This window comes from Aotus nancymaae, unplaced genomic scaffold (assembly GCF_030222135.1).
Source record: "Aotus nancymaae isolate 86718 unplaced genomic scaffold, 86718_ANA_hifiasm-v0.15.2.pri h1tg000131l, whole genome shotgun sequence".
NCBI classification, from domain to species: domain Eukaryota; kingdom Metazoa; phylum Chordata; class Mammalia; order Primates; family Aotidae; genus Aotus; species Aotus nancymaae.
The window spans coordinates 836,941-862,997 of NW_026988546.1; the positions used below are offsets into that span (position 1 = coordinate 836,941).

At 46.6% G+C, this 26,057-nt stretch overlaps 1 protein-coding gene across 2 annotated transcripts in view; it reads right to left on the reverse strand.

Moving 5' to 3' along the window:
• Positions 1 to 1,176: 1,176 nt before the first annotated feature.
• Positions 1,177 to 26,057, reverse strand: part of SNRNP200 (small nuclear ribonucleoprotein U5 subunit 200) — a 32,563-nt gene continuing 7,682 nt past the window's right edge. For both annotated transcript variants that reach the window (XM_064371356.1, XM_064371357.1), the window contains exons 9-45: positions 25,771 to 25,907; positions 25,124 to 25,207; positions 24,850 to 25,023; positions 24,433 to 24,570; positions 24,033 to 24,188; positions 22,964 to 23,134; positions 20,587 to 20,780; positions 20,292 to 20,415; positions 19,051 to 19,200; positions 18,706 to 18,816; positions 17,988 to 18,119; positions 17,632 to 17,820; positions 17,103 to 17,300; positions 16,531 to 16,683; positions 16,340 to 16,420; positions 15,966 to 16,049; positions 15,170 to 15,276; positions 14,724 to 14,842; positions 14,291 to 14,445; positions 14,014 to 14,203; positions 13,632 to 13,805; positions 12,196 to 12,356; positions 11,390 to 11,617; positions 10,848 to 11,039; positions 10,573 to 10,751; positions 10,239 to 10,390; positions 8,906 to 9,014; positions 6,652 to 6,760; positions 5,971 to 6,160; positions 5,709 to 5,873; positions 5,397 to 5,518; positions 4,976 to 5,119; positions 4,706 to 4,882; positions 4,248 to 4,408; positions 4,071 to 4,152; positions 2,942 to 3,034; positions 1,177 to 2,840 (exon numbers count right to left, since the gene is read on the reverse strand). In XM_064371356.1, coding sequence (XP_064227426.1) covers positions 2,697 to 2,840; positions 2,942 to 3,034; positions 4,071 to 4,152; positions 4,248 to 4,408; positions 4,706 to 4,882; positions 4,976 to 5,119; positions 5,397 to 5,518; positions 5,709 to 5,873; positions 5,971 to 6,160; positions 6,652 to 6,760; positions 8,906 to 9,014; positions 10,239 to 10,390; positions 10,573 to 10,751; positions 10,848 to 11,039; positions 11,390 to 11,617; positions 12,196 to 12,356; positions 13,632 to 13,805; positions 14,014 to 14,203; positions 14,291 to 14,445; positions 14,724 to 14,842; positions 15,170 to 15,276; positions 15,966 to 16,049; positions 16,340 to 16,420; positions 16,531 to 16,683; positions 17,103 to 17,300; positions 17,632 to 17,820; positions 17,988 to 18,119; positions 18,706 to 18,816; positions 19,051 to 19,200; positions 20,292 to 20,415; positions 20,587 to 20,780; positions 22,964 to 23,134; positions 24,033 to 24,188; positions 24,433 to 24,570; positions 24,850 to 25,023; positions 25,124 to 25,207; positions 25,771 to 25,907 — 5,429 coding nt within the window. In that variant the 3' untranslated portion in view covers positions 1,177 to 2,696. The remainder of the gene's footprint in view (positions 2,841 to 2,941; positions 3,035 to 4,070; positions 4,153 to 4,247; positions 4,409 to 4,705; positions 4,883 to 4,975; positions 5,120 to 5,396; positions 5,519 to 5,708; positions 5,874 to 5,970; positions 6,161 to 6,651; positions 6,761 to 8,905; positions 9,015 to 10,238; positions 10,391 to 10,572; positions 10,752 to 10,847; positions 11,040 to 11,389; positions 11,618 to 12,195; positions 12,357 to 13,631; positions 13,806 to 14,013; positions 14,204 to 14,290; positions 14,446 to 14,723; positions 14,843 to 15,169; positions 15,277 to 15,965; positions 16,050 to 16,339; positions 16,421 to 16,530; positions 16,684 to 17,102; positions 17,301 to 17,631; positions 17,821 to 17,987; positions 18,120 to 18,705; positions 18,817 to 19,050; positions 19,201 to 20,291; positions 20,416 to 20,586; positions 20,781 to 22,963; positions 23,135 to 24,032; positions 24,189 to 24,432; positions 24,571 to 24,849; positions 25,024 to 25,123; positions 25,208 to 25,770; positions 25,908 to 26,057) is intronic.

A 26,057-nucleotide genomic window follows, 5' to 3' on the forward strand; every position in this document is an offset into this window, starting at 1 on the left:
ATAGAAAAAAATGGAGAAAGACAGGAACCCTAAAAGGGAGTTATTACTGGCCACAGGCCCTATATTCTCAACAGGGATGCAAATTGCTTCTTCAGTAGGGATTAAAAAAAATAAAAGTAGTTTGTGGTCCTCCTAAGGCCCACAGGACATACAGTGTGGCTGTGGTATTCCATTTTCATGGCAGTGAGTGATCAGGAAGAAGGCTCCTTAGGGGAGTGGTGACAAAAACTAGTTGAGAAACACCGCCTTCAACAGTCAGTGTTCAGGATCGCTAAGGTTGTGTCAAGTCACTTCTAAATAGGTTCTAATGTGACAATGGTCTCCAAAACTACAGCCTTCACATAAGTTTAAGCTGTGACCTTAGGTTTTAGAAAGACAGTGGGGTGGTACCTAGAGTAGTGGTTCTCAAAGAATGTGGTCTGTAGATCCTGGGGGTCCCAAGACCCTTTCAGGGAGGATCTGTGAGGTCAACTGTTGGCACTGCAGCATGAATCAAGTTGGTGGCAGCAAACTTCTAGTAGTTTTGACACATCCTTGATAAAACAAATAACAGTGGCTAACTATATTAAATGTTGACCTAGCTGGGCGCAGTGGCTCATGCCTGTAATCTCAGCACTTTGGGAGGCCAAGATGGGCAGATCTCCTGAGGTCGGGAGTTCAAGATCAGCCTGACCAACATGGAGAAACCCTGTCTTTACTAAAAATTAGCCAGGTGTAGTGCCACACACCTGTAATCCCAGCTACTTGGGAGGCTGAGGCAGGAGAATCGCTTGAACCTGCGAGGCGGAGATTGCAGTGAACTGAGATCGCGCCATTGCACTCCAGCCTGGGAAACAAATGAAACTGCGTCTCAAAAAAAAAAGTGTTGATCTTGAGAACATTTATAATATTCTGAGAAAATGGGAAGCATGCATAAAGCCCCTCTGCTATGCACTGAAGTATGGGTGCCTTGAGGAAAAGCAACTGTACAATTGAGTTGCAAGCTGAATTGGCTGTGTTCAAGGCATACCCTTTAGAATTGAAAGAACTGGCAGATTATGGTATTTAGACTTGAATATTTGCCTGACATTTTCTGCAAAATGAATGGAATGAGCCTCTCACTTCAAGGGAAACAACTGATAGTGTTGCCAATGATAAAAGAAAGCTTTCAAACAAAAATTAGAATTTCTGAAAATCTGTACTCCATCATGAACTTTATTGGGAATATTAACAAATGTGATTTGTATAATGAAATGCATTTCATTTGGAAGAATTCAATGAACCAGTTTTCCAAGTGACCAGTATATGAGGTTACAAAATCATTCATGGCTCAAAGATTAATTCAAAAGTATAAGACAGGCCAGGGGATTTGAAAGTATTAATAACAACATGAGAGTGCATTTTTTCAGAGTCCACATTGCCTTTAAGAAACTATCACTTATGGTCTTGGTGTGGTATCAAAGAATAGCTACAATTAACTGAAAAGGCTATTTAAAAAACTTTTCCAACTGCATATCTGTGTGAAGTCAGCTTACTTCAAAACAGTTTGGATGTAGAAGCAGCTCTAAGAATCCAATTGTTTCTTCTTACATCAGATACGAAAGAGATTGTAAAATGCCACTTTTCTCCCTGGACTTACTGTTTTGGAAGTTATTCTTCATAAAAAATGTTAATGTGGGCTGGGCATGGTGGCTCATGCCTGTAACCCAGCATTTTGGGAGGCTGAGGTGGGTGGATCACTTGAGTTCAGGAATTCAAGACCAGCCTGGGCAACATGAAACCCTGTCTCTATTTAAAAAAAAGAAAAAGTTAACATTATGATTCAAAACTGCATTAACCTAGATAAAAGCTTTTTGGGCCAACCTCCAGAACTGTGAAAAATAAATTTGTTGTTAAAAAAAAAAAAGCTCCTTGAGGTTCTTAGTTTTCAGGAAAGAGGTTCTAAGACTAAATCAATCATTTGAAAACTGCTGCCCTGAGGAAACTGCCCTTCAGAATTGTATTTCAATTTTGTACACATTTAAAGAACAGAAGGTAAGAATTTGAAGAAAATCGAAGATCTGGATTAGAAAATTCTATTTACTAAGACTGGGTCACATCCAGCTGGTACATTTCAGTCCTCCTTCTGGTGCTGTCGCCCAGGAGCAGACACTGCAGAATTTTAGAACACCCATTTAGAGAAACCTCTAACTTGTGATCTAGCTTCCAAATCTCAGGGTTGGTTCCTGTGGTAGTGCTGATGTATGGGTACCACTGAAGCCAGGTCACAGTCGTATGTTTCCTCCTCCAGGCTGACTCAAGACCTCAGGGGACAGCACACCTAATGAGCAGGTCTGTCCTCCAGATGCGCTCATTACAAGCTCATTCCTGGCTAATTTTGGCCATGCCCTTAGGTTGAAGAAAACTTATAATCTGGAATCACTGCAAAGACAAATGGTTTCTACAAACTATTTTATTAAAACATCAAACTCAAAAAGAACTACCAGGAACATGCTGAAAATGCTATATATGATTTACGCTTGACATGACACCTGCTGTCATTGCATCCAGAATGTGAACAAGAGAAAAGGAAGTGGAGGTGGGTGGGGACAGCACCAGCCCTGGCTAGCCAGACCTCAGGCCCACAAACCTGGTCCCCACAAACAGGATCCCTACAATGTACACATTCCTAATTCAGGTTCAACTCTCCTTTTAGACAAGAGTAGATGCCTCAGGACTCAATCTGAATCACTGTCCGTCTCAGCTTCTTTCACATCCACACTGAATTTGTATTCCTGGTCACATCCCATGTAAGCGTCACTCATGAAATACAGAGTGTAGTTGTGGGCACCCGTGGCTGGGGCCACAAAGTCCAACTTCACCTAGAAAGAGCAGGCAGAAATCAAGATGAGCATGGACACAGGAAGCATTCTCACCCTTCCCCCACATCAGAACAAATGCTGGAGCTGGTGGACACGCTCACCTTGGCCTTCTGCTGCAGGGTCAGCCTCTTGATGGAGATGAGGCTATTGGACTTGGCATCTCCAATCACCACCCACCAGCCTTCTTCACGTTTCTGCATGAAATAACAACATGAGAGTGCCTTAAGTTTCTGCAGTAATTCAAAACCAAGAAATTCAGGATGTAAAACTTGATGGCCATAGGCAACTGTGAAAATGGTTATGGTTACAAAAGAAGGATAACAATCAGCTTTCCAAAGTTTCTTCCTGAAAAACAATTAGATATAACGTTTAAAACTGTCAAAAATTGTCTCAAACAGGCTTAATTTTTTAAGTAGGTAGATGAACTCATTTATTGGTTCTGGCTCATTTCCTTGTGCCAAGGTACCTTCTCCCACTTAGTGCCTGCCACTAAGTCCAAGGTACTACTATTAGAGGTCTAGTCTTTGGGGTCTGGTAGCTTGAGTTCCTTAGAGACACTTTTAAGTACAAGGCAAATCTGCCAGATGAGAAAAAATTTAACACAGAGCTGAATGTGCACAGAGAAGAAAACACAGCAGGCCTTGCAGCCCTGTCTACTGGCCACCCTACTGTCACAAAAACCAAGGTCCCAGTGAAAAGCGCTCTTTCCTCAGAACCTGTGAAACAATTAGTTTACACAATTAAACATGACAGTATCTGGTTTCTGCTGTCAACCTTCAATTATTCTCCCATATAAAAAGAACCAGAATTTCTTTCTGGTGGTAAAGAACCAAGCAACCAGAAGCAGTGTAAGTGGCAGTGAGAAAAAAGAAGAAACAACCAGGAAAGCCCAAGTGTCCTGGAGCCACTGGAGTTAAAGACAAATGCATCTCTCCTCTAAAGATGGTAAGATAATAAAAAATTAAAAAAAAAAAAGACAAATGCATCTTAAACAGTCAGAGAGATGGACAATACTACACGACTGACGGGTTTAACAATGACCAGTCATCTCAACTGTTTCAAACTAAGCAGAAACCAACAGAAAAAAACCCATAGCCTCAAGATTAATTCTCAGCCTTGTGAACTCATTATCACTCTAAAGTTTCCCTCCCTCAGTGACAATGTGTACCAAGCACCTAGCCAATGGATAGGGTGAGTTGACACCTGGCCCAGCCAGCTACCGGGACGCACCTGTGGGAAGAGAGGCGCAATGACAGGGCCTGTGACTTCCTCCTCTCGCTCCAACTGCACCAGCACCACCACCGGCCCACCACTGCAGGGGTAGACAAGGGTCTCACATAAGTGATGTGGCAGTGGGCTCACAGCATACTTCCGTGCTGTGGCCAACAGGTACCCCCTCTGGCTCACCTGCGGATGCTGTCCTTATCCACCACCTCATAAGACAGTTCGATATTAGGGTAGCGGTTACAAAAGCGGGCCACATCTGCAATCTGGCTGTCAGTCAGCTGAAGCAATGCATTTCGTTCTTCATCCTCCATCTCCATGATGTCGAAAACACTCTCTACTCCCTGCAGTGAGTATTCAGACATCAGGAAAGAGAGAACACAGGCCAACAGCAAATGACACAGGTGCCAAAGAACCATTAATTTTACCTCCAACATTATCAAGTCACCTAGAGAAAACAGCTGCAGAAAGAACATGGCCCACAGTTGGCAGCCTCTCTAGCATCTCAACAGGGAGCATCTTTGGAGGAACCAGAACTAAAAGTTTCACTTACTGAGACCCACCTCCTGCAACCCACCCTCAGTCCATGACACGAGGCTCTCAGGCTCATCCACCTGACCCTCTAGGCCAACCCGGCTCACCTTGTCTGTACAACGTTTGATATGCTCAGAGGTGAAGTGTGGCAGCTGCTTCAGGTATGAGTCCTTGGACCACATGGCTTGGGTGACCATCTGCGCCAGTTCCATAGCTGCCAGAGCAGGGCTGAGCCACCCATTGCTGGAGAGGACATCCACGCAAGCCTGGATGAGCCGGATTGCCTGAACAGAAGTCATAAAAGAGCAGGCAAGGTTGAAGCCTAGATATCTAGAACAGCACTGGTCCCTCACCCCACACCCACACCCACACTCTACCTTACTAAGGATTTCCTCCGTATCTGACTGCAGCTCAGCACTCAGCTGCATGCGGGATAGGTGAGCCTGCAGGAGCAGGTTGGTCTTGACATGGGGATCATTGAACTTAGGGTTATTCAGCTTGTGGGGGACCTTCTGAGCCAACTAGAAAGTGGAAGAAAAATAGCTGGTGATGAACAGGTGACCCTGCCCGAGACGAGCTCAGACCAAAGCACCATGGGCCCAGGCTCACAGCCCTTCAATACCCTGAGGCACGTGGGTGGTGGTGGGATGGAGATGGGTGTGAGGGAAGTATGGAGGGGGAGGACATGTAGTGGGGGTAGGGGATGCGCATGGGGGTACTGGTGGCAGGAGTGCCATATGCTCTGGGCACACAGGCCGAGTTTGTGGTTCCCAGGATGGTCTCTTCTGCTGTCCTCACCTGCCTCAGGAGGTTGTCTTCATGGTGCCGGATGGGAATGTTCTCATACTCTGCCGCATTGGAGATGATCTCAATAAGCCCTCGCACCTTGGTCTTGGCATTGAGGGACATGCTGAAGAGCTCTGACAGAAAAAGGAAATTTGAGAGGAGCCAAAAGCAGGTGGAGAAGGAGCAGAACTGCCTGGGCTCCCCTGCTCTCCCCTGCAATGCCATCCCACTGATAGACACAGGCACACCTCTTGTCCCAGTGAGCTCCCGACCCCTGCGTGAGAAGGCTCCCACAGACAGGACATGGGCCGTGCCGGGCCTCACCAATGGTGGTATAGTTGATGTAATAGTAGGCAGCAATCATGCCCAGGTTCAGAGGCGCCACGTCCATCTCGTCCTCGATGCTGATGCATTTGGACTGCTCCAGGTCACTCAGGGTCTGCTCCACCAGCTCTGACAAGTGGTCAGACAAGTGACGATGGGAGATGCCTATGGAGGTGAGAGGTCAGTGGGATGCCTAGGGGAGAGGCCCAGCAATGGCTGAGAGAACCACCAAAGGATCATGTGTGTTCCCAAGCCCACTGACCCTGCAGGTTGTAGTAATTGGGGTTCTGTGTCATGCGGCGGTACAGAAAGGTCCAGGTGAGGTAGTCCACAGCATCCTGCTTGTTCTCAATGGTCTTGGTGACGATCTCAGCATTGAAGTGGTCATGCATACAGTGGTCCAGGTGAGACTCTACTGGCAATGGCTCATATAAGAACTTCTTGAAGAAATCCTGTGGGTTGGAAGTGGAGAAGTAGTAATAATCGGTGACAACATGGTCACAAAGGGCCAAGAGCAAATCAACAGGGCATGGACCCTATGTTGAGATACAACTAATATCAAAATGGAAGAAGGCACATATTTAGAAAGCACATGACTGGTGACAATATGCAGTGGGGACAGGGGTACAGCAAGTCATGAGGGCAGAGCAGGGAGCAGTCCACAAGGAAGGAGGGAACCAACTAGAGGGCAAAGATTTTAACATGCGGAGCCAATGACAGTGGCAAAAGGCAGCAAAATTCCATGTGGCTGGCAGGCTCGTTACAAAAGAAATGTGTAAATAAGAGAGGCAGAAGGTGACAGACTAAACAAGTTACTGAAAATATCTTTCTTTTTCTTTTTTTTTTTTTTTTTTGTCATACACTTTAGAAAGATTCAAAAGAGAGATTAAAAAATCCATTCTGAGGCTCTGGATTCAAAAGGCTGCATGAGTCCAGGACTGACCTTCTTGGAGCCCTGACACATGATGACACAGCGCCCCTCATCATCCTGCAAAGGGCGGTTGGCGTGGCCCACCATCTGAAGCACGTCGTAGATGGGGTAATCCACGTAGCTGGTGACAGAAGCGGGGAAAGAAGGAAAAGGTGCCTCAACATGGAGACCATGCTCAGGAGTCCCAACTCTCTTCGCCAAATAAGAGTAAAATGCAAACACAGGGAGGCATGGTCAAATCACAGCATGACTCTGTTTATGAATCTCTGCGCTTAGATCTAGCTAGCTTCACTGGTTGCCTGTACATCATTTTAGTATTCAGTGTAAGAGCAATGAATTTGCTGCTCAGGCACCACAAACCAAGCTATAAAACCACCCAATGCCAAAAGCAAAATAACTCCCTATTCAAGGATCAAACATATAAGTCACACTTCTCAAACTTTTTTCCTTTAATAAAAAATTTTTTTTATTTGTTTTTTGATACACGGTCTTGCTCTGTTGTCCAGGCTGGAGTGCAGTGGCACAGTCATGGCTCACTGAAGCCCTGACCTCCTAGGCTCAAGTGATCCTCTCGCTTCAGCCTCGGGAGCAGGTGGAACTAGAGGTGAGCACCACCACTTTCCAAACTTCATAGCTGTATATTTTGTGAGTCAAGTCATCTGACTTTAACCCAACCTAGAAGCAGGTTCACCCATTAGAAATGAATCCATAAATAAAATTCATTTCAAAATAATCTGCATTTTGGGAAAAAGTTATTAAGAGTTGGGCCAGGTACCATGGCTCATGCCTGTAATCCCAGCACTTTGGGAGGCTGAGGTGGGTGGATCACTTGAGCTCAGGTGTTCAAGACAAGCCTGGGCAACATGGTAAAAATCTCTCTATACAAAAAAAGAAAGCAAAAATTAGCTGGGAATAGTGGCACATGCTGGTAGTCCCAGCTACTTGGGAGACTGAGGCAGGATGATTGCTTAAGCCTGGGAGGTAGAGGTTGCAGTGAGATCACACCATTGCACTCTGTTGCTCAGGGTGGAGTGCAGTGGCATGATCTCGGTTCACTGCAACCTCTGCCTCCTAGGTTCAGGCGATTCTCCTGCCTCAGCATCCCCAACAGATGGGACTACAGGGCGCCTGAGATTCACCCATGTTGTTGCATTTGTCAGTAGTTCATTCCTTTTTGTTGCAGAGTAATAGTCCAGCGTATGGATATACCAAAGTTTGACTACCCATTCACTTGTTAATGGACATTTAAATTGTATCCAGTTTGGGGCTGCTATGAGGCTGTGTAAACATTTGTGTACAAATCTGAGTGTGGACATAAGCTTTAATTTCTCTTGGGAAAATACGTATAAGCAGAATGACTAAATTGTGTATGTTTAACATTTTTTTGAGACAAGTCTCACTCTGTCACTCAGGCTAGAGTACAATGGCACAATTTTGGCTCACTGCAACCTCCGCCTCCCGGATTCAAGCTATTTTCCAACCTCAGCCTCCTAAGTAGCTGGGATTACAGGCAACCACCATCACGCCCAGCTAATTTTTGTATTTTTGTAGAGATGGGGTTTCACCATTTTGGCTAGGCTGGTCTTGAACTCCTGACATCAGGTGATCTGTCCACCTCAGCCTCCCAAAGTGTTGGGATTACAGGTGTGAGCCACCACACCAACCTTTTTTTTTTTTTTTTTTGAGATGGAGTCCCACTCTGTCACCCAGGTTGGAAGTGCAACGGTGGGATCTTGGCTCACTGCAGCCTCTGCCTCCCAGGTTAAATGATTCTCCTGCCTCAGCCTCCCAAGTAGCTGGAATTACAGGCACTTGTCACCACACCCAGCTAATTTTTGTATTTTTAGCAGAAATGGGGGTTTTACCATGTTGACCAGGCTGGTCTTGAACTCCTGACCTCAAGTGATCCACAGCACCTAGCACTCTTCTAGTTTCTTACCTGTCACTATATAGGTTTATGACCTCAACCAAGTCACTTTTCTTATCTACAGGATGTTTGAGGTTAATGACATAATGTCAAACATTACTCCTGACTCTAACTTCCTACCTCTCCAAACTGCTGAATATGGAAGCACAATGACTATAAAGCAAACGTGAGCCTAGGTATTGAGATGTAAAACTCTCAAACACTTGGATCTGGTGAAAACTCAGCTGTTAACTTCCCTAACACCTTTTCTTCATCCTAGCTTACTCTCTGTGTATCTGCAGATTCACGTTCATTTTAGGAAGGAGGTCTGTGCTAACACAGAGCACCAGCTGTACTCACGCGTGGATCTTGCCATTGTAGTACTGGGTGTCCATAATGATTACCAGGTGGGCAGCCACATTCATGCCCCAGCAGAGACTCCGAGAAGCCACCACCACCTGGATAGCCCCTGAGCAGCAGAGGGGAGAGGAAGGCTGAAGGCAGGGCTCCCTGGGTGAAGCACACTCACTGCCTCATGGGCAGGCCATAGCTTACCCTGTGCTATGTTTCAGAACTCATAGTAAGGCTGGCTAGGAACAAAGTCTAACATGATTGAGAGCTAACATATTGCTATGAAGTAGCCCACACTGCTGGTGCCTTGCTCTGGGACTATCAGGGAAAAAACAAAGGTCATCACGGAACAGAACCCAAAGCCCAGGAACACCAAGGCATAACTACTGCTGATGGAATGCACCTCTGACCAGAGAGTGCTAACATTTATGCAGCCACAGGCTGGCTCAGCTATGCCAAAAAAACGGAGATCACTCTAAGCACACCCCAAACAGGGAGATTCAAGGGCCAAAGAGTGACAGGAAGTGATCCTGGCAGGAGGATCTCCAATGAGGCTCCACCAAGCAGTGTTAAAAGGTAAATCTTTGCATAAAATGCTACAGGTCAACAATGGACAGTGGTCAGCAAGAGTGCACCCAAGGGGGAATCAGAGCTCTCCTGTGTGCTAATCTCTGAAGTCTAATGACCCTGGTGAGACGGTTTTTGGATCTCTGTCCCCGCCAAATCTTGTCAAACTGTAGTCCCCAGTGTTGAAGGAGGGGCCTGGTGGGAGATGACTGGCTCATGCGGGCAGAGTTCTCATGAATGGTTCAGCACCACCTGCCCTTGGTACTGTCTAATGAGTGAGTTCTCACAAGAGCTGGTTGTTCAAAAGTGTGTAGCACCTCCCCAACTCTCTCTTGGTCCTGCTCCTGCCATTAAGACACCTGCTTCCCCTTTGCCTTCCCTGAAGCAGATGCCACCATGCTTCATGTACAACCTGCAGAACTGCAAGCCAATTAAACCTCTTTATAAATGACCCAGTCTCAGGTATTTCTTTATAGCAATGCAAAAATGGACTAATACACTTGGGGAGTCTGGAATCCATGGAGAATCAGGTCTAGTGGCCAAAGGTCCTGGACTCTAGAAAACCAGCAACCTGATGTGTCTGCCTGTTTTCTCACCTGGCAAGTAGGGACAGTGTTTGTCCCACCTGCCTCATGAGATTCTTGGGAGAATCAAATGAGTCAATACCTAAGAGTCCTAAATAATATTCTGAAAATGACTAGTATGCTGTAAAGAAATACTGCCACCGCACCCCTCAAGTTTAACCCTTGCCATGCTCTCCCGTGGCCTGACTTACCTGAGCTGAAGAGCTGCTCCACCAAGCGTCGCTCCATGGGGCTGAGCCCCTCATGCAGGTAGCCCACCCCATTTAGCAGTGTTTCCTTGAGCGTGGTGTCACTCAGCTTCTCCAGGTATGGAATCAGATCCTTCTCAGTGCAGTGCAAGAACCTGTGTGGCACAAGCACTGGCTCAGCTCACAGTGGCCCAATTCCTGGTAGACACTTTGCCAGCTGTGCAGACCCTGGCCCCAAGCCACGTGGGCTAACCCCACCCTCATAAAAAGGACACTCTTGGAGTGGGCCAGCCTCGCTTAACCTAACCCCAAACCCCAGAAGCTAGGCCCTGCCCACCTCTGCCGTTGGATGTCTGCCGCACATGTGGTAAGGATGTCAATGGCAGTGAGACGGGTCTGCTTGCGAGACGGTACAAAGACAATGACAGGCTTCTTGGGCGAGTGCTTGGTGATAGCATGGTACACGGGTTTGGCCATGGAGAGCAGGCGGGTTTGTGTATGGCTGATGTTGAAGCCCTGGAGACCAGGGAGAAGAAAAGATACCAAGGTTATCAGACCTGGGTTACTCATGATCTTTGTGAGCCCCCACAGAGGGATGAGAGCGGGTCCTACCTGGATGTGCAGCTCCAAGGGGACGGGACGCACATTGGGGTGGAAGTTGAAGGTGGAGGTGGCACTGCAGCCCAGCCAGTGGGCCACATCCTTGGCATTGGAGAGCGAAGAGCTGAGTGCCACAATGCGAATAGGCCGCTCAATCTGGGAGGAGATGTAGCGCATTCGGGAGCAGATCACTTCTAAGACAGGCTGGAAAGAGGGAGGGAAGGTCACTGCAGGCCGAGGCTCCCATTCTCTGCCTGGAGGTCCCCTCTGTGAACAGCCTAACCGCCTCAAAATGACCTCATTCTTCCTTCTAACTAGGAGCTCTCCTATCATTGGTTCTAGCTCCTCCACAGCAGCCAACCTCCACTAAACAGTACTGTTTTCCTAAAGTACTACCAAAAAAGTTCACATTGTCTTTTTGGAACGGGGCAGCAGGCAGAATCCTCTGGGGAGAAGTCCTGAACCTCTGTCCTCGGACCCAAACCTTAAGGCCCAATGCCAAGATCACTTAGTCAGTCCCAGCCCGTCATCTGTGCTACGAGGTCACACCATACCCCATTCTCGCCCCCGATAAGGTGGACCTCATCCACCACGAAGAGGTTGATGTTCTGCACGTTCTTCCGCTGCTTCCACCGCCGGGAAAGTATGTCCCACTTCTCAGGGGTGCTGATGATGATGTTGCCTTTGCCCAGCAGCTTCAGGTCTGTGCTGGTCTCTCCTGTCAGGAGCACCACCTTCTTGTTGAGCCTGTCCTGGAACTTCTCATACCAGTCCATGTATACCTGGCAGGAAGAGGAGTGAGGAAGAACAACATCAGGTCATGCCAGGCCTCTTTCACTTATGTGAGGAAAACCTGAGATGCCAAACAGAGAGACCTGTTGACCTGCAAATCTCAAGCTACATTCTAATCCCACAGAAGCCTTTATGTGATGGGGCAGCTTTTTTATCTTCTTGAGATGAAGTCTCGCTCTTGTCACCCAGACTGGAGTGCAGTGGTGTGATCTTGGCTCACTGTAACCTCCACCTCCTGGGTTCAAGTGATTCTCCTGCCCCAGCCTTCTGAGTAGGTGGGATTACAGGCACCCACCACCATGCCTGGCTAATTTTTGTATTTTTAGTAGGGATGAGGTTTTACCATTTTGGCCAGGCTGGTCTCAAACTCCTGACCTCAGGCAATCCACCTGCCTTGGCCTCCCAAAGTGCTGGGATAACAGGCATGAGCCGCCACGCCCAGCTGGGGTGGCTTTAATACACAAACTGGGAAATGACCCTGCAAATTTCAGGGCTTAGAAAGCCTTTACATAGAATCACAGATAAAATGCTTCTCGGTAAATTCACATGACACAGCTCCACATCGCACCTGCTCTGCCAGGGCCTCCATGGGGGTGATGTACACACAGCGCCCCTCCGAGCTCTGCAGCAGCATCCGCAGGATAGCAAACTCAGCACAAATGGTCTTCCCACTGCCTGTGGGGGCCCCCACAAACACGTTGTCATCACTGTTGTACACAGTGTTAAACACTGGAAACCAACAGAAAGAAGCAGTGTTGAGTGTCAAGAGGGAAGAAGAGACGGATTGGAACATGAACCACTTGTCAAAACAAAGGACAGCATAAGAAATGAAGTCAGTGAGCTGTGGAGTGTAGACAAAGGAGCAATTGCATCTGAGCCTCTAACTCCAGGCCGGCCTGCTGTATCCCCCTCACCTGCTCCCACTTAGGTAAAGGAGAAGAGGCCAAGATCAAGAGCCCAGGACCCCTGGAGACGCATGGGATGACAACAAAAGCAAAGCAAAAGAAGCCACATATCCTTCTTTGCTTCTCAGGGACTAGGATGTGGGACAGAAAGGAACTGGATCCCTTTCTCTGCCCCTTCGATACTCTCCTGCATTTCCTGGAAATAGCCTAATATAGAAAGTAAGAGCCTTAGCCCTGTCATCAAGACTGGATTAAAATCCAAGTTCTACTATTTATCAGTTGATTCAACTGGGGCACCCTCTATGCCTCAGTTCCTTACCTACAAAATGGAACACTAGCCAGGTGCAGTGGCTCACGCCTGTAATCCCAGCACTTTGGGAGGCTGAGGCGGGTGGATCACTTGAGGTCAGGAATTCGAGACCAGCCTGGCCAACATGGTGAAACCCCGTCTCTACTAAAAATACACAAATTAGCTGGGCGTGGCAGTAGGCATCTACAATCCCAGCTACTTGGGAGGCTGAGGCAAGAGAATCTCTTGAATCCAGGAGGCGGAGGCTGCAGTGAGCCAAGACCATGCCACTGCACTCTAGCCTGGGCAAGAGGGAGACTCCGTCTCACAAAAAAAAAAAAAAAGGAACACTAATGGCAGTCTCTCAAATAATGACTCCCCTTAGGCTTGGTGGGGGGAATAAAAGAGAAAACCCTGGTGATGTATTCAGCTAAAAACTGAGAACACGGTGCCTGCTCTGTGAATGTTCCCTTTATTTATCATGATGCTAGGGAGGAGGCCTCAGTGCCACCCCATGGTTCTGGTTCAATACTTGAGCGCCAGGGGCAGGCCTCTAAGCCTCCTGGGCCCAAGAAATGACCATGCCATGTAAGGTCTTGCTCTACTGCCCCTCCACAGTGACATATGCAGAGCAGCAAGGCAACCAAGGGCTTCTGACAAAGGAAAAAGTCCTGGTGGGCCCCAGTGGTCACACTGAGTTGCTCCCAGGCCTACCAAGTGCCTGAGGATCCCCACTACCCTGCGTGCCACAGAACCCATCTATCTCCCAATGACTTCAAAAACCTCCAGAGGAGGGATGGAAACACTCACCCTGGGTCTGGATTGGATTGAAGAAAGGAAATTTATCTTGGTAAAGACTCTCAAAGGCACTGTTTCTCAGAGCAGACACAGGCAAGGGCTGCAAGTCCAAAAGTTCAGTCGGAGGTGGGTACTTCTCTGGCAGGATCAGGTGCCGGAAAGAGACAGGCAGCTGCGTCTCACAAGCTGCCAGAAAAGAAACAGGAAGGATGTAAGCACTGTTCTCTTTACCTAACTGGTCTCTAGATCCCCTCCATGAATACTGGCAACCTAGGCAGCTTATGTATCACTCTGTCCCTGGTAAAGGCAAGCCCAAGATCGGGACAAAGTGCAAGACATTCTTCCACTGTTCTTGGAGGGACTTTTCTGGGGACTCTGGAGAGGAGACACTCACAGAGCCAGCGGTCAGACACCACTCGGATGAAGTACTGAGGGGGCAGCGGTTCAAACACAGGCACGAAGAACGTGATGAGGTGCTCGTCCTGGGCATACTTGGCCTTGAGGAGAAAATATTCATGGTGCAGAATCACCTCGCTGTCCACATCCTCCACCAGAATCCAGAAAGCCTCTGATGATCCATGCACCTGCCAATAGGAGCACAGGTAAAAGGTATGTGAGCCAACATAGACCGAGCACCTCCGATCCAGCTCCACTGCCTTGCAAAGCCTCACCTTTTCATCCCACTGGAAGTCTGGCGTGATGGTCAGCTCTACCTTCAGGGTGGAGCGTGTGATTGGCTGCAGGTGCACCGACAACTCCAACTTGGGAAATAGATGGACATATTTGTGGATGGTCTTCCCCATCTTCGGCATGCGGATAAGCTCCCCTACGGAGAAATAAGAGTACTGAGGCTGCAGCCCAGCCTGCCTACTATACTGCACACTGGGCCTGAGGGACACTGTGGGAAACGGATAGAGTCTTCCCTTTACTGTCAGTGGAGTCCAGGATTCCAAGTCCCCAGACCAAGGGCCAGCCTGTACTTTAGTGAAACTTGAGAACTGAACACAGGATACTAATGCAGAAGGCCTAGGAACTGGAAGACTACGTAGGCCAACTGGGAAAGACCCCAGGCAGTGAGGACAAGGGTGAGAGCTTCCCACACACCTATCTCATTATGATTCAGGTCATAGAGACGCTCAAAGGGGAAATTCTTCTTCTCAATCTTCTTCACTACTTCCTCAGGGAGTTTCCGGAACTGGCGCAGAGGACACATGGACTGCCACCTATCCAGGAAAGAGGCAAAGCTGTTGGTCCCTTCTGCAGGGATGCAACAAACTGCTCACATCATGGCTTCCAATAGTTCAGCAGTGAACACACAAGACACAGTCATTAAAGGTGGACGTTGACATGGTGCCAGCCCTGGCCTCCACCTTTCTCATACTCCCCAGCCCTACCACAGAGGGCCTTACTTCTTCTCAACATGCACCCAGGTTCAGGTCATATTTCAGATGCCAGGTCTGGAAATCAGATGCACCCTGAGGCTTTCCCATCACACCCTTGGGTTGGGGACCCACTCATGGTGACCAACATCCAGCTCACTGGGCCCTTACATGCGTTTGTCGATCATCTTGCAGAGGTTCAGGGTCTTGTCTGTAAGCTGTGCCCAACCTCGGTTCAGGACAATTTCAAAGATTGCTCGCATTAACCGGCCAGCCGACTAGGGAAAGAAAAAGCATTCCCACTGTTAAGTCTCGACTATCCCCAAGCTTCATGAGCCACTCTACACATGGTTTCATTACCTCCAGCTCTGATGCAATGACCCACCCCAACTCGAAGGCAAATCCCCTCTGTCTTTACACCTTTCTCCCTTCTATATAGTAGATGCTTGCCAAATGGGGAACAATTAGAAAAGTGCTGCTCAAGGTCACTGCACAACATTTTAACCTAACATTCACTGCATGATTTTAGAGCTTTTGACTCATTTAGCATTTAGAGTTCTAGGAAGAGTTAAGGGTACCAGTGACCTGTTATTAGAGGTAAAGATGAAGAGCAGCTAATAAAACCCTGTGCCATTTCTGGATTTATTTATGAGTTCTGTAGCCACAATGGGACATCACTTCTCTGTTGGGAAGCAGACAATGTGTCCTGTGGCTCTTCCTGTCTCTCTGAGGGCCTGTGGAGCCTCAAAGCATTCCCTCTTAAGGCCTTACCTTTCTCATGTGCTCAAGATGGGTACTACAGAGTGGCTGTACCATACATGCACCAACCAACCAACTACCAAGAGCAGAACTAAGCACTCCTCCCATCTCACTAGGGTCAGGCCTCCTTTCCCCAGGATGCATACAGCACACAGGGATTGAACTGTTCAGGCCCCTTCTCACAGCTCCCATACAGCTCTGCCCTCACCTGCGTGACATACACCATGTCGGCCATCAGCGCAAAGCCCTCCAATTTCAGCTGCGAGATGAAGGCCTGCAGAAGAACATTGATCTGGAAAGAAGCAAAATCAGCCAGCAGGAGACCAATCACTGAATAGTCCAAGAAAGGGAATTACATTTCTGCTCTGAGCATTCATGCCAGGTGAGATCGTATACAGCTCTTGACTTACAAATACTAAATAACTGTTATTTCATATAAAAAGAACATGTAAGAAAGCTGCAAAAACTAGGAGAACTGAGGAGGGTACCACACATGAACTCAAATTCGAGGTTCATCTTTTAGAAGATTATGAAAACTACATAATCTTCATCCTGATCAAAGCAAAGAGAAGAGGAGCTCACCTTTGCGCTGGGTTCCTCAATGCTCTCCTTTACAGGGATAGGCACCCTCTCTAGCAACTTCTGTAGCTCTAGCTTCTCCTCCTGCCACAAGGAGGAAAACGTCAAGGGAAAGCCCAGTGGCCGAGGAGGGAAACCATTCAGTGACTTGGTGAGCACCAACTCCCCACCCCCCGCACACTGCATAGGCTCACCTCTCTCACAGTGATGTTTTTGAACTCAGAGGACAATGAGAAGACTCTGAAAAGCTCAATCTCACTGAGGGTGGGCTTTAGCAGCTGGTTGTAGGTCTGCACTGTATCATTGGTGATGTAGTAGTGGCTGGCTATACGGCCCAGTTCTGTCACCTGGAGAGAAGGTAGACTCAATCCAGTGCTGACTATTAATGAGCTCGAACCTCTAACTGTGGACCATTAAGTTATTGTCCTATAGGCTTTTTGTGCATTTTTTTGGTAAAGTATGTAACTCAATGTCCTATAGGTTATTGACCTTACAGGACAATTGGATGAATTCACAGCAGTACAAATGCCAGGCCCAGGCACATGAAAAAAAATGGCACAATAAGCTGACCCATAGTGTCTGCACAGACAAGACAGCTAAATTATCCACCCCAAGTTATGAGGAAAGCTACCCATTTTTCCGCTGTTCTAGGCAACTGGCGATTAGATAGGCAGTACTCACACCAAGAGAGCAATCTGAAAAATTTTCTCCTGGGTTGACTTTTGCCGAGATTTTGCCTTGATCAAAACCCTCACCCACCACACACCTGGAAGTTGCCTGTCTTCTTGTCGTACTTGACCAGATTGTTCTTGTCCAGCATCAGAGCAGCCGTGTGAACCAAATCTAGTCGGCGCTGGTCCAGCAGGGGATCTCCCTTGAGGTCATCATGAGAGATGCCATAGAGGGTTGGGGATCGCAGCATTCGGATATACAGGTAGGCATAGCCCAGCCAGTTCACTGCATCCTACAAGACACAGCTCCTGGTTCTTAGCATGGAGAAACTCTTGATGTCCAAATGAAAGGCTTCCATTAATTGCTTAGAAATTAATTCCCAACTACAAGGATGCATATCATATCATATTCTGAATGGTTTTAACATTTCATTACTAAAAAGATCTAAGCGCCTTCTAAGATGTTAGTAATAAGGGAAACTATCTGCCAGACCCAAGATGCAGGTGCAAGGATGGAGGGCCTTGGACGCTGCTGGCCCATAGCACAATAGGGACCGACCCACTCCTGGTGCCTTGGTGTCTGCAGGGAAGGAACAAAGTGCCTTGGGCAGAGCCCTCCCCTACCTTGGCATTCTGGACATTCCCCAGCACAATTTCTGCATTGAGCATGTCAGGAAGCTTTGAAACCATCTGGCTTTCAATAGGAAGTTGTTGATTGAGGAGGGACAGGTAGTACTGTAGCTCCCCATGAGATGTGATGAGTATGCCTTCGCCCTTGGTGTCATACTGGGGTCGTCCAGCACGTCCCAGCATCTAGATCAGAGACAGCGAACCAAGAATGCTATGGCAAGAGAATATCTGATTTTGATCCAGGGATCTATATTACAGAACTAGGCCTCTGATCTGCCAGCTTTCCAGCATCCCTGCATTTCAGGCGAGGATACTGATCCCCACTGAGAATCAACTCAAAGGCTCTATACCTGCAGAATGTCCAGTGCTCCCAGTTCTGTCCAACGCCCCTTCTCTGGACTGTACACCTGGGTGCCTTTGATGATGACTGTATGTGCAGGAAGATTCACACCCCAAGCTAGAGTTGCTGTGGAAACTAAAACCTACAGAGGCAAAATAAGGTAATGAGGAAAACAGATGTCACCACTAGGGGGTTAATATCCCTGACTTCTCTAGGCAGTTGGCCTCAGAGCTTCTATCAGGACTAGCTCGGGGAGAGCAGGGGCCCCAGTACTTGTTAATGTGCCACCAGAATAAACAGGTAAGGTATCCTTGGGTTCCTCATCTATTCAGGAATGAACATTTCAAGGTTCCAGAGGCACAAGGGCAGACCTGTATTAAACAACCTTAAAGTTACTAGAAAAGGTAAAACAGGCTATCTGGAAAGAGGGAACAACAAGGCCATGCATGCCCCCATGAGGCATTGTTTAAAGCTAACTGAAGTCACTAAAGTGCTTGCTTTACTGTGCTCCTCAGACTATCCTAAACTCACTCATCTTCTCTCACGCAGCCGTGAAGAGTTGGGAGAGCAGCATAAGGTTCTATTTATTGTATCCACAACACTCTGACCTGGGCTAGCTGGGCCAGACGCAATAAAGTACCAGGAACAAACATGGCACAACCTTTTACATTGCCGGTCTTCTGAAGTATGTCTCACCTGCTCCTCCAAAAGCTTTGCCCCCCACTCACCTGAATATGTTTATCAGCAAAAAGATCCTCCACAAGTGTTCGGTCAACCCTGGTCATGCCTGCGTGATGAATAGCAAAGCCATAAGGCAGAAGATCCTTCAGCTCTAGGTTCTGTGGAAGAAAGAATACGGGATGAGGCGAGCCTTCCTGTAGGACTTACCAAGGACTAAGGAAATCTCCTGTGAGACCCTGCCCCTTAACTAATCCACATAACCACATCCAGACAATCAACCTTAACCCATGGCAAACAACAGCATCACAGTGCAGTCCTAGAGGAGCTATCTGGAGCCTCTGATGGACACAGCTGCTGGTAGGAATGAATAAACCCAGCCGGCCCCTCCTCACCTTGCACTGCTCAGCTTCTGTTCGCAGGACTTCGGTGGAGGCTGAGCCCTCCCTCAGAAACAGACCCAGAGTGTCTTTCTCTAGGCACATGTCCCGGATGGCCCTGGCCGTCTTTCCAGTCTCCTTCCGGGAGTGGACAAACACCAGCACCTGAGGAGAAGCCACAGTTGACCACGGTCATGAGATACTCACAGCCCCAGGGCATCTGTGGCAGTAAGCAGAGGTTGCATCACCACCACCAGAAGCCAAGGTCCTAGAGAGGAGCAAGGGTAGGAATGTTTGCAGGCCGAGGGGAAGCCTAAACAGGGCTGGAAAGACTCTAAGGGAATGCACCCACCAAGTTCACAGTCCTGGAGCTGGGAAATTAAACTAACTCCAACACCTTATCTTGAACAGCAAGTTTAAACAGACTATGCAAATTCAGGCCTCTCAACTCAGAATTTATGTTTAAGCACCTAAGCTCTGAACTTATAAGTGAAAGATGAATGCAAATGTGTCTGCAAAATAACAGCTAAAATATATTATTTATAAAAGGACTTAGGAAATAAGTCTTACAACGGTGAAGGAAATGAAGTCTCCCTTCATTTCCTACACCATTAGTGCCAAGAAAAGATCTGTCTTTCCATATAAATTCACGTGCTTCTTTTCATCAGACAAAAAGAAATACAAAACCAGTCACTTTTCCTTATTTTTTGTCTTAGTTAACATTGCTCAACTCAACTTTCAATTTGAAAACTCTATCACATTGTCTAGTAAAATGCCCTCTTCACTAGTTTTTTGTTTTCCTCTTACTTTGTCTTGTATTTTTAGTGTAAGCTATCCCAAGTCTTTTATGTAAGGACACTGGATAACGTGAACAGACAGAATGATTATCTGGGACTGGGAGTTGCTTGTGGAGGTTGTAGGAGTGTTAATTCTCAATCCAACCTCTCTAATGGCTGTGGGACTCTTCAGGTTATCTATTTCATCTGCATTGAGTTTTGGTAGTTAACTGGTAGTTGTTGGAGATCTGGTCCATTTCTTCTGAATTTTTTTAAGTAATGAGCATAAAATTACTTATAGTATTCCCCTATTATCCTTTCAATGGCTATAGGTTCTATAGTAATATCTCATTTCAAAACTGATATTGGTGATTTATGTTGTGTCTTCTCTCTTTTAATTTCTTCAATCTTGCCAAATTATTGGTAAATCAAACATTCAAAAGAATAGAATTCAAGAGTAACAACAAACCACGAGCAAACCTGATTTTTTCCAGCATGTTCCATGATTTTCTCATAGACTATTTCATTCATGATCTGGAAACGCTTGATAGCTTTTTTCTCTGTGATGCCCACATAAGTCTGTTCCAGAGGCACTGGACGGAAGCTAGAAGTTCAACAGTTAGACAAATGAGGCTTCTGGCAGAAAATACTGGGGAATAAACAGTTCTTTTCATTGCCCCAAAAGCAACATTTCTCCTTTTTGATTCCCCTTGGAAAAGGGGAAGGACAGCAGGATGGTCACCTTGGCAGAACTTCTCCCAGTCTTTTCTTATACCTGTTGTCAAAGTAGAAGAGACCCTTGGCAGGGTCAACACGTAGAAAGGTGGCCACATCTTCGTAGTTGGGTAGGGTGGCGCTGAGACCAATGAGTCGGACATCTTCTTGGGTCATCTCAATGTTTCGGATGGCCCTGGCCACCAAAGCTTCTAAGACAGGACCTCTGTCATCGTGGAGAAGATGGATCTCATCCTACGGAATTGGAGGACACCAATTACCTCTAGCACTAGAGATACATCACCCATTTTCCTGAAATTGCCCCATACTGTAGGCATATAACCTAATATGCCTAAAAAAAAAAGACAAGAGATTCCAAGCCAGAAACACCCAACGAATGGAGACAATATTTACCATGAAATACTCCAGAAAGTATCAGACTCTGACCATGAGTTGCTTTGGTAGAGTTCAGTGAAATACTTTATAACAAGAAATTCTTTTTTTTTGAGATGGAGTTTTGCTCTTGTTACCCAGGCTGGAGTGCAATGACGTGATCTCGGCTCACCGCAACCTCCGCCTCCTAGGTGCAACCAATTCTCCTGCCTCAGCCTCCCAAGTAGCTGGGACTACAGGCGTGTGCCACCATGCCCAGCTACTTTTTTTTTGTATTTTTAGTAGAGACGGGGTTTCACCATGTTGACCAGTATGGTCTCGATCTCTTGACCTCGTGATCCACCTGGCCCGGCCTCCCAAAGTGCTGGGATTATAGATAGGCGTGAGCCACCGCGCCCGGCCGCATATAACAAGAAATTCTAAAACTCAGGTAAATGAGTTTATTCTTTTACTTTAAGATAAACTTCTTCATGAAAAAGGATATAAATATGATTTGATCAAATCAGAAGCTTCACCTCTGGCAGTTATAGTTCCCAAGAACAAAAGCTATCATGCATCAAATGATGAGGTCACATAGTCTAAAGCAGTGCTTCTCAAATATTATTAAGTATACCAAAGCCAGGGGATGTTGTTAAAATGCAGATTGTATTCAGCAGGTGTGGGGTAAGGCCACAAATCCTGCATTTCTAACAAGCTCCTATTCCATGCCACCGCTGCTACAACCCCCACCATGAATCAGGCTTCAAGTAGCAAAGCCCTAAAGTAGGGGCCAGTAAACGTTTTTTTTAAAGCCAGATAGTTCGTCTCAAAAGAAAAAAAAGCTGGGGACAGTGGCTCACACCTGTAATCTCAGCACTTAGGGAGGCTGAGATGGGTGGATCAATTGAGGCCAGGAGTTTGAGACCAGCCTCACCAACATGGTGAAACCCCGTCTCTACTAAAGATACAAAAAATGAGCTGGGCATAGTGGCGGGCGCCTGTAATCCCAGCTACTCGGGAGGCCAAGGCAGGAGAATCACTTGAACCCAAGAGGCAGAGGCTGCAATAAGCCGAGATCACACCATTGCACTCCAGCCAGGGCAACAAGAGCAAAACTCCATCTGAAAAAAAAAAGTCAGATATTCAGTATTTCAGGCTTTGGGCCATGCAGCCCCTATTGCAAATATTCAGTTCTGCTAATGCAATACAAAAACAGCTGTAAACAATACATAAACAAATGGGTATAACTACGTTCCAACGGAACAAAACCAGTACCCACAGACTGTCGACCCCTGTTCCAGAACACTAAAAACCAACATGTGAAGCTCCTTTCTTGCTTTCTCAGACAACTTAAACTACACTCAGACTTAGTCACTAATCTCTGGAAGCTTCTGTGCATATGAAATACAATATCCTGATTCTTCACTCATTCCTTCAGAGAATGGATTCCTTTATTTATAAAGCCCTTTGTGATGTTGGATATGATGTTTTTTTGTCTATCTGTTTATGTTTATTTCAAAATATTTCAGACACTGCTTCTCAGCCTTTTGGCTAAGATCAAGTGTAGTAAAATATTTCAGACATAAAAAAATATATAAAGAATAACATGGCAAACACAAGCTGACAACAGCTATCATTAGAAAGCCTAGTGCCTATAGAAAAGGCACCAAAGAGGCCGGGCACGGTGGCTCACGCCTATAATCCCAGCACTTTGGGAGGCAGAGACGGGTGGATCACGAGGTCAAGAGATCGAGACCATCCTGGTCAACATGGTGAAACCTCGTCTCTACTAAAAATACAAAAATTAGCTGGGCATGGTGGCGCACGCCTGTAGTCCCAGCTACTCAGGAGGCTGAGGCAGGAGAATTGCTTGAACCCAGGAGACGGAGGTTACGGTGAGCCAAGATTGCGCCACTACACTCCAGCCTGGGTAACGAGCGAAACTCCGTCTCAAAAAAAAAAAAAAAAAGAAAGAAAAGGCACCACAGAAACATTTCACATGAAAACCCAGCAAACCCTCCTTGACTACAACTGGCTTCTATGTTCTATGAGTGCTCCTGACTCACCAGAATGATGAGGCGCACCAGCTGGGTGTAGGTGCGCTCACCACCCTTGCGGGTGATGATGTCCCACTTCTCGGGGGTGCAGACGATGATCTGAGTGGCACTGATCTCTTCCTTGCACAGCTGGTGGTCTCCTGTCAGTTCAGCAACAGTGATGCCGTAAGTAGCCAGGCGCTATGGAAGGAAAACTACATCAGGAGGAGTGTTTGAAGGCGCCTGGACACCACACTTTCTGTTTGGGCAGTTGGAGTGTAGGACATTGGGAGCAGGTATCAACCCATTAGGTGAATGAACATGAGGCAAATCAGATCTTATAAGCATATCTTCCTCAAACAAATCCAAATTTAACTCAGGCAAATAAAGCGAACAAAAGATCTCTGAGGGCCAGTCACAGTTGCTCACACCTGTAATATTAGCACTTTCAGAGGTCAATGCAGGCAGATTGCCTGAGCCCAGGAGTTCTAGACCATCCTGGGCAACATGGCGAAATCCTGTCTCTACATAAAAATATAAAAATTAGCCAATGTATTAGTACATGTTTATAATCCCAGCTACTAGGGAGGCTGAAGTGAGAGGACCACTTGAACCTGGGAGATAAAGGCTGCAGTGAGTCACAATTGCGCCACTGCACTCCAGCCTGGGCAACAGTGAGACCCTGTCTTAAAAAGAAAAAAAAAAAGATCTCTGGGAACTCTGTACACAAGAGAAAGAAATGGAAACGTGTAGATAACAAAACCTGGAATAACACCACTAGGTCTATTATCATCCACATCCATGAAATGTTTCATAAATACTTCAATAACACAAATGATACCAACTATAGAAAATTGCCATGGAGAGGATGAAAGACACTAATCCTCGTAAGAGATGGCTCAGAACATTCTTACTTCAGAATCTCTGTACCTGGGTTAAGTTCCACCTTGGAAATGGGGAGAGAAAAATAAAAAATAAAAACAATCCCTGGAGGCATTCCAGAGATTCCCTAAGAGAAGCAGCAGTGAGGTCCAGGCCTGTTCACAATACTTTGATAGTTGCGCCCAGTATCCTCTAGAGGAAAGTTCTACTCTCTTACCTTTCCAAAGCTGCCCACCATCTCCTGCACCAAGGAGCGCATGGGGGCAATGTAGATAATCTTGAAGTCATCCACATTGATGGTGCCGTCCATGTTTATGTGTTTCCCGATTTCTCGAAGCATGCACATCAGGGCCACATTGGTCTTCCCGGCACCCTACGGAAGAGGTCAGGGATGAGAACGCCTATTCACCTGGTTATTCTCACTGCCGTAATGTCCATGGGCTTATTTCCCAAGCAGAGAATAGAGCTTGTCCTGAGCACTTTATCCTACCATTTAACCTCTCTTCCATCAAAGGATACAGAATTAGGGGGTGGGGGTGGAGATTAAAAAAACAATCTTGCTACAGAAACTCCAAACCATATTCTACAAGAAAAAAAGCAGGTGGGGTGGTGCTTACAGTAGGAGCACACAGCAGCAGATTCTCATCTGTCTCAAGGGCAGCACGGTAGAGCTTACTCTGGATCCGATTCAGTGTTTTGAAGCCCTCAAACCCAGCCTGGGCATACTTTGGCAGCTTTTCCACGGGAAGCAGTTGCTAGAAGGAAAGAAGTGCTATTGATATCATGTTGGCAGCATCCTTGAGCAGATGTTTTCGTGGGATTGCCAGGATTTTGTTCCCTGGCAATCTCTTTGCATAACTCCCCATTAAAGGTCAGTCTAGATATCAATATTGTCCCCCAGGCTCAAAATCAGAATGGGAAAATTCTGTTGCAGCTTTCAGTCTTGAAATAAACTATATAAGAGACAAGGCTACATTCTGGTCAATGGTTGAAATCCAAACCAGGAGGTGAACTGAGGAAAGCAATTCACTTACTTCTTCTGAGCCAAAGGGCTTGGGCTTCAGAGCAGGCACATGCACCTCTTCATAGCCCTTACGCTGGCGACGGAAGGATCCATCAGGAAGCTGACAGCGTTTATTGGCCATAAAGTGGCTCCCTTGGGTAAAAACCAGGTCCTCCAAGTCCAGAACCTGTCGTGGAGCCAGTGCCTGGGAACGTGAAAGACAAAAATGCAAAAGAGGTGAGCAAGCTGAGCAAGTGAGTTTTCCATCCATCAAGGTCGGGGAAATAAATCGCCCTGCATCCTACCTCTCCGCCCTGGTCAAGATCCATGGTTTCCAGATCTGTGTCCATTCGAGATTGTCGCACTCGCTCTCTCCGCGACCTTTCCTCCTGTAGTGGAGAAAGATAAAAATCACAGAAACGATTCATCAGTATCATAGATTCTTGTCCTTTTCTGTCCCTGCTTAGCCACACTTGAGTCACAGGTGCTGACTAGTAAGTCTCCAAATAGAAAGACAACGCTTTACCTGGGGACCACCAGAATGATCAAAGCAAACAAACACATTTAAAGGGACAACGCGCAGTACAGGGATGCCAGAAATAGACATTCTATAATTAAGTACTGAGGGCTACCCCTGAGGGGTAGAAATGTGGGTTCTGTTAAGCAAGCACATGTATTCTATTACTCTATTTTAGTAAACACCACATATTTACTGTGTAAATAAACAATAAAGGTTCCCATGGTGCTGGTGAAAGACAGCAGCAGGTCACTGGTCTCACAACCAAACCAGTGTGGATGTGCTGATTCTAACCTGTATGTACTGATAAACCCCAAATAATTTAGAAAAATTACTTTTTCAACTTCCACTTTTAATATGAATTTAGCTTCATGCTGCAATCTTCTAGCCACTGTTAGCTCAGAAATCAGACAGATAAACCAACCCAATCCTTACTCGAATCAGATCCTCCTTCTCTGTTTCATGAAGTTGGTAGAGGAACTTAGATAGCTCTGGGTCAGCTTCCATCTTTCCCATGATCCTTTCCTTTTCAGCTTCACTTTGTGCACTGGCCAGCAAGGTACAGTATAAAACTATCCACAACAAAAGGAAGAAAGGAATAGTGAGGAGGAAGAAATGCAAAAATCAACCTTCATCCTTAGGGTAGAAAGAAGAAAAATAAAAGAAACAAGCACAAAAGCTGTGAAAACAACAGAATCTCTATCTCACATATGCACACATAT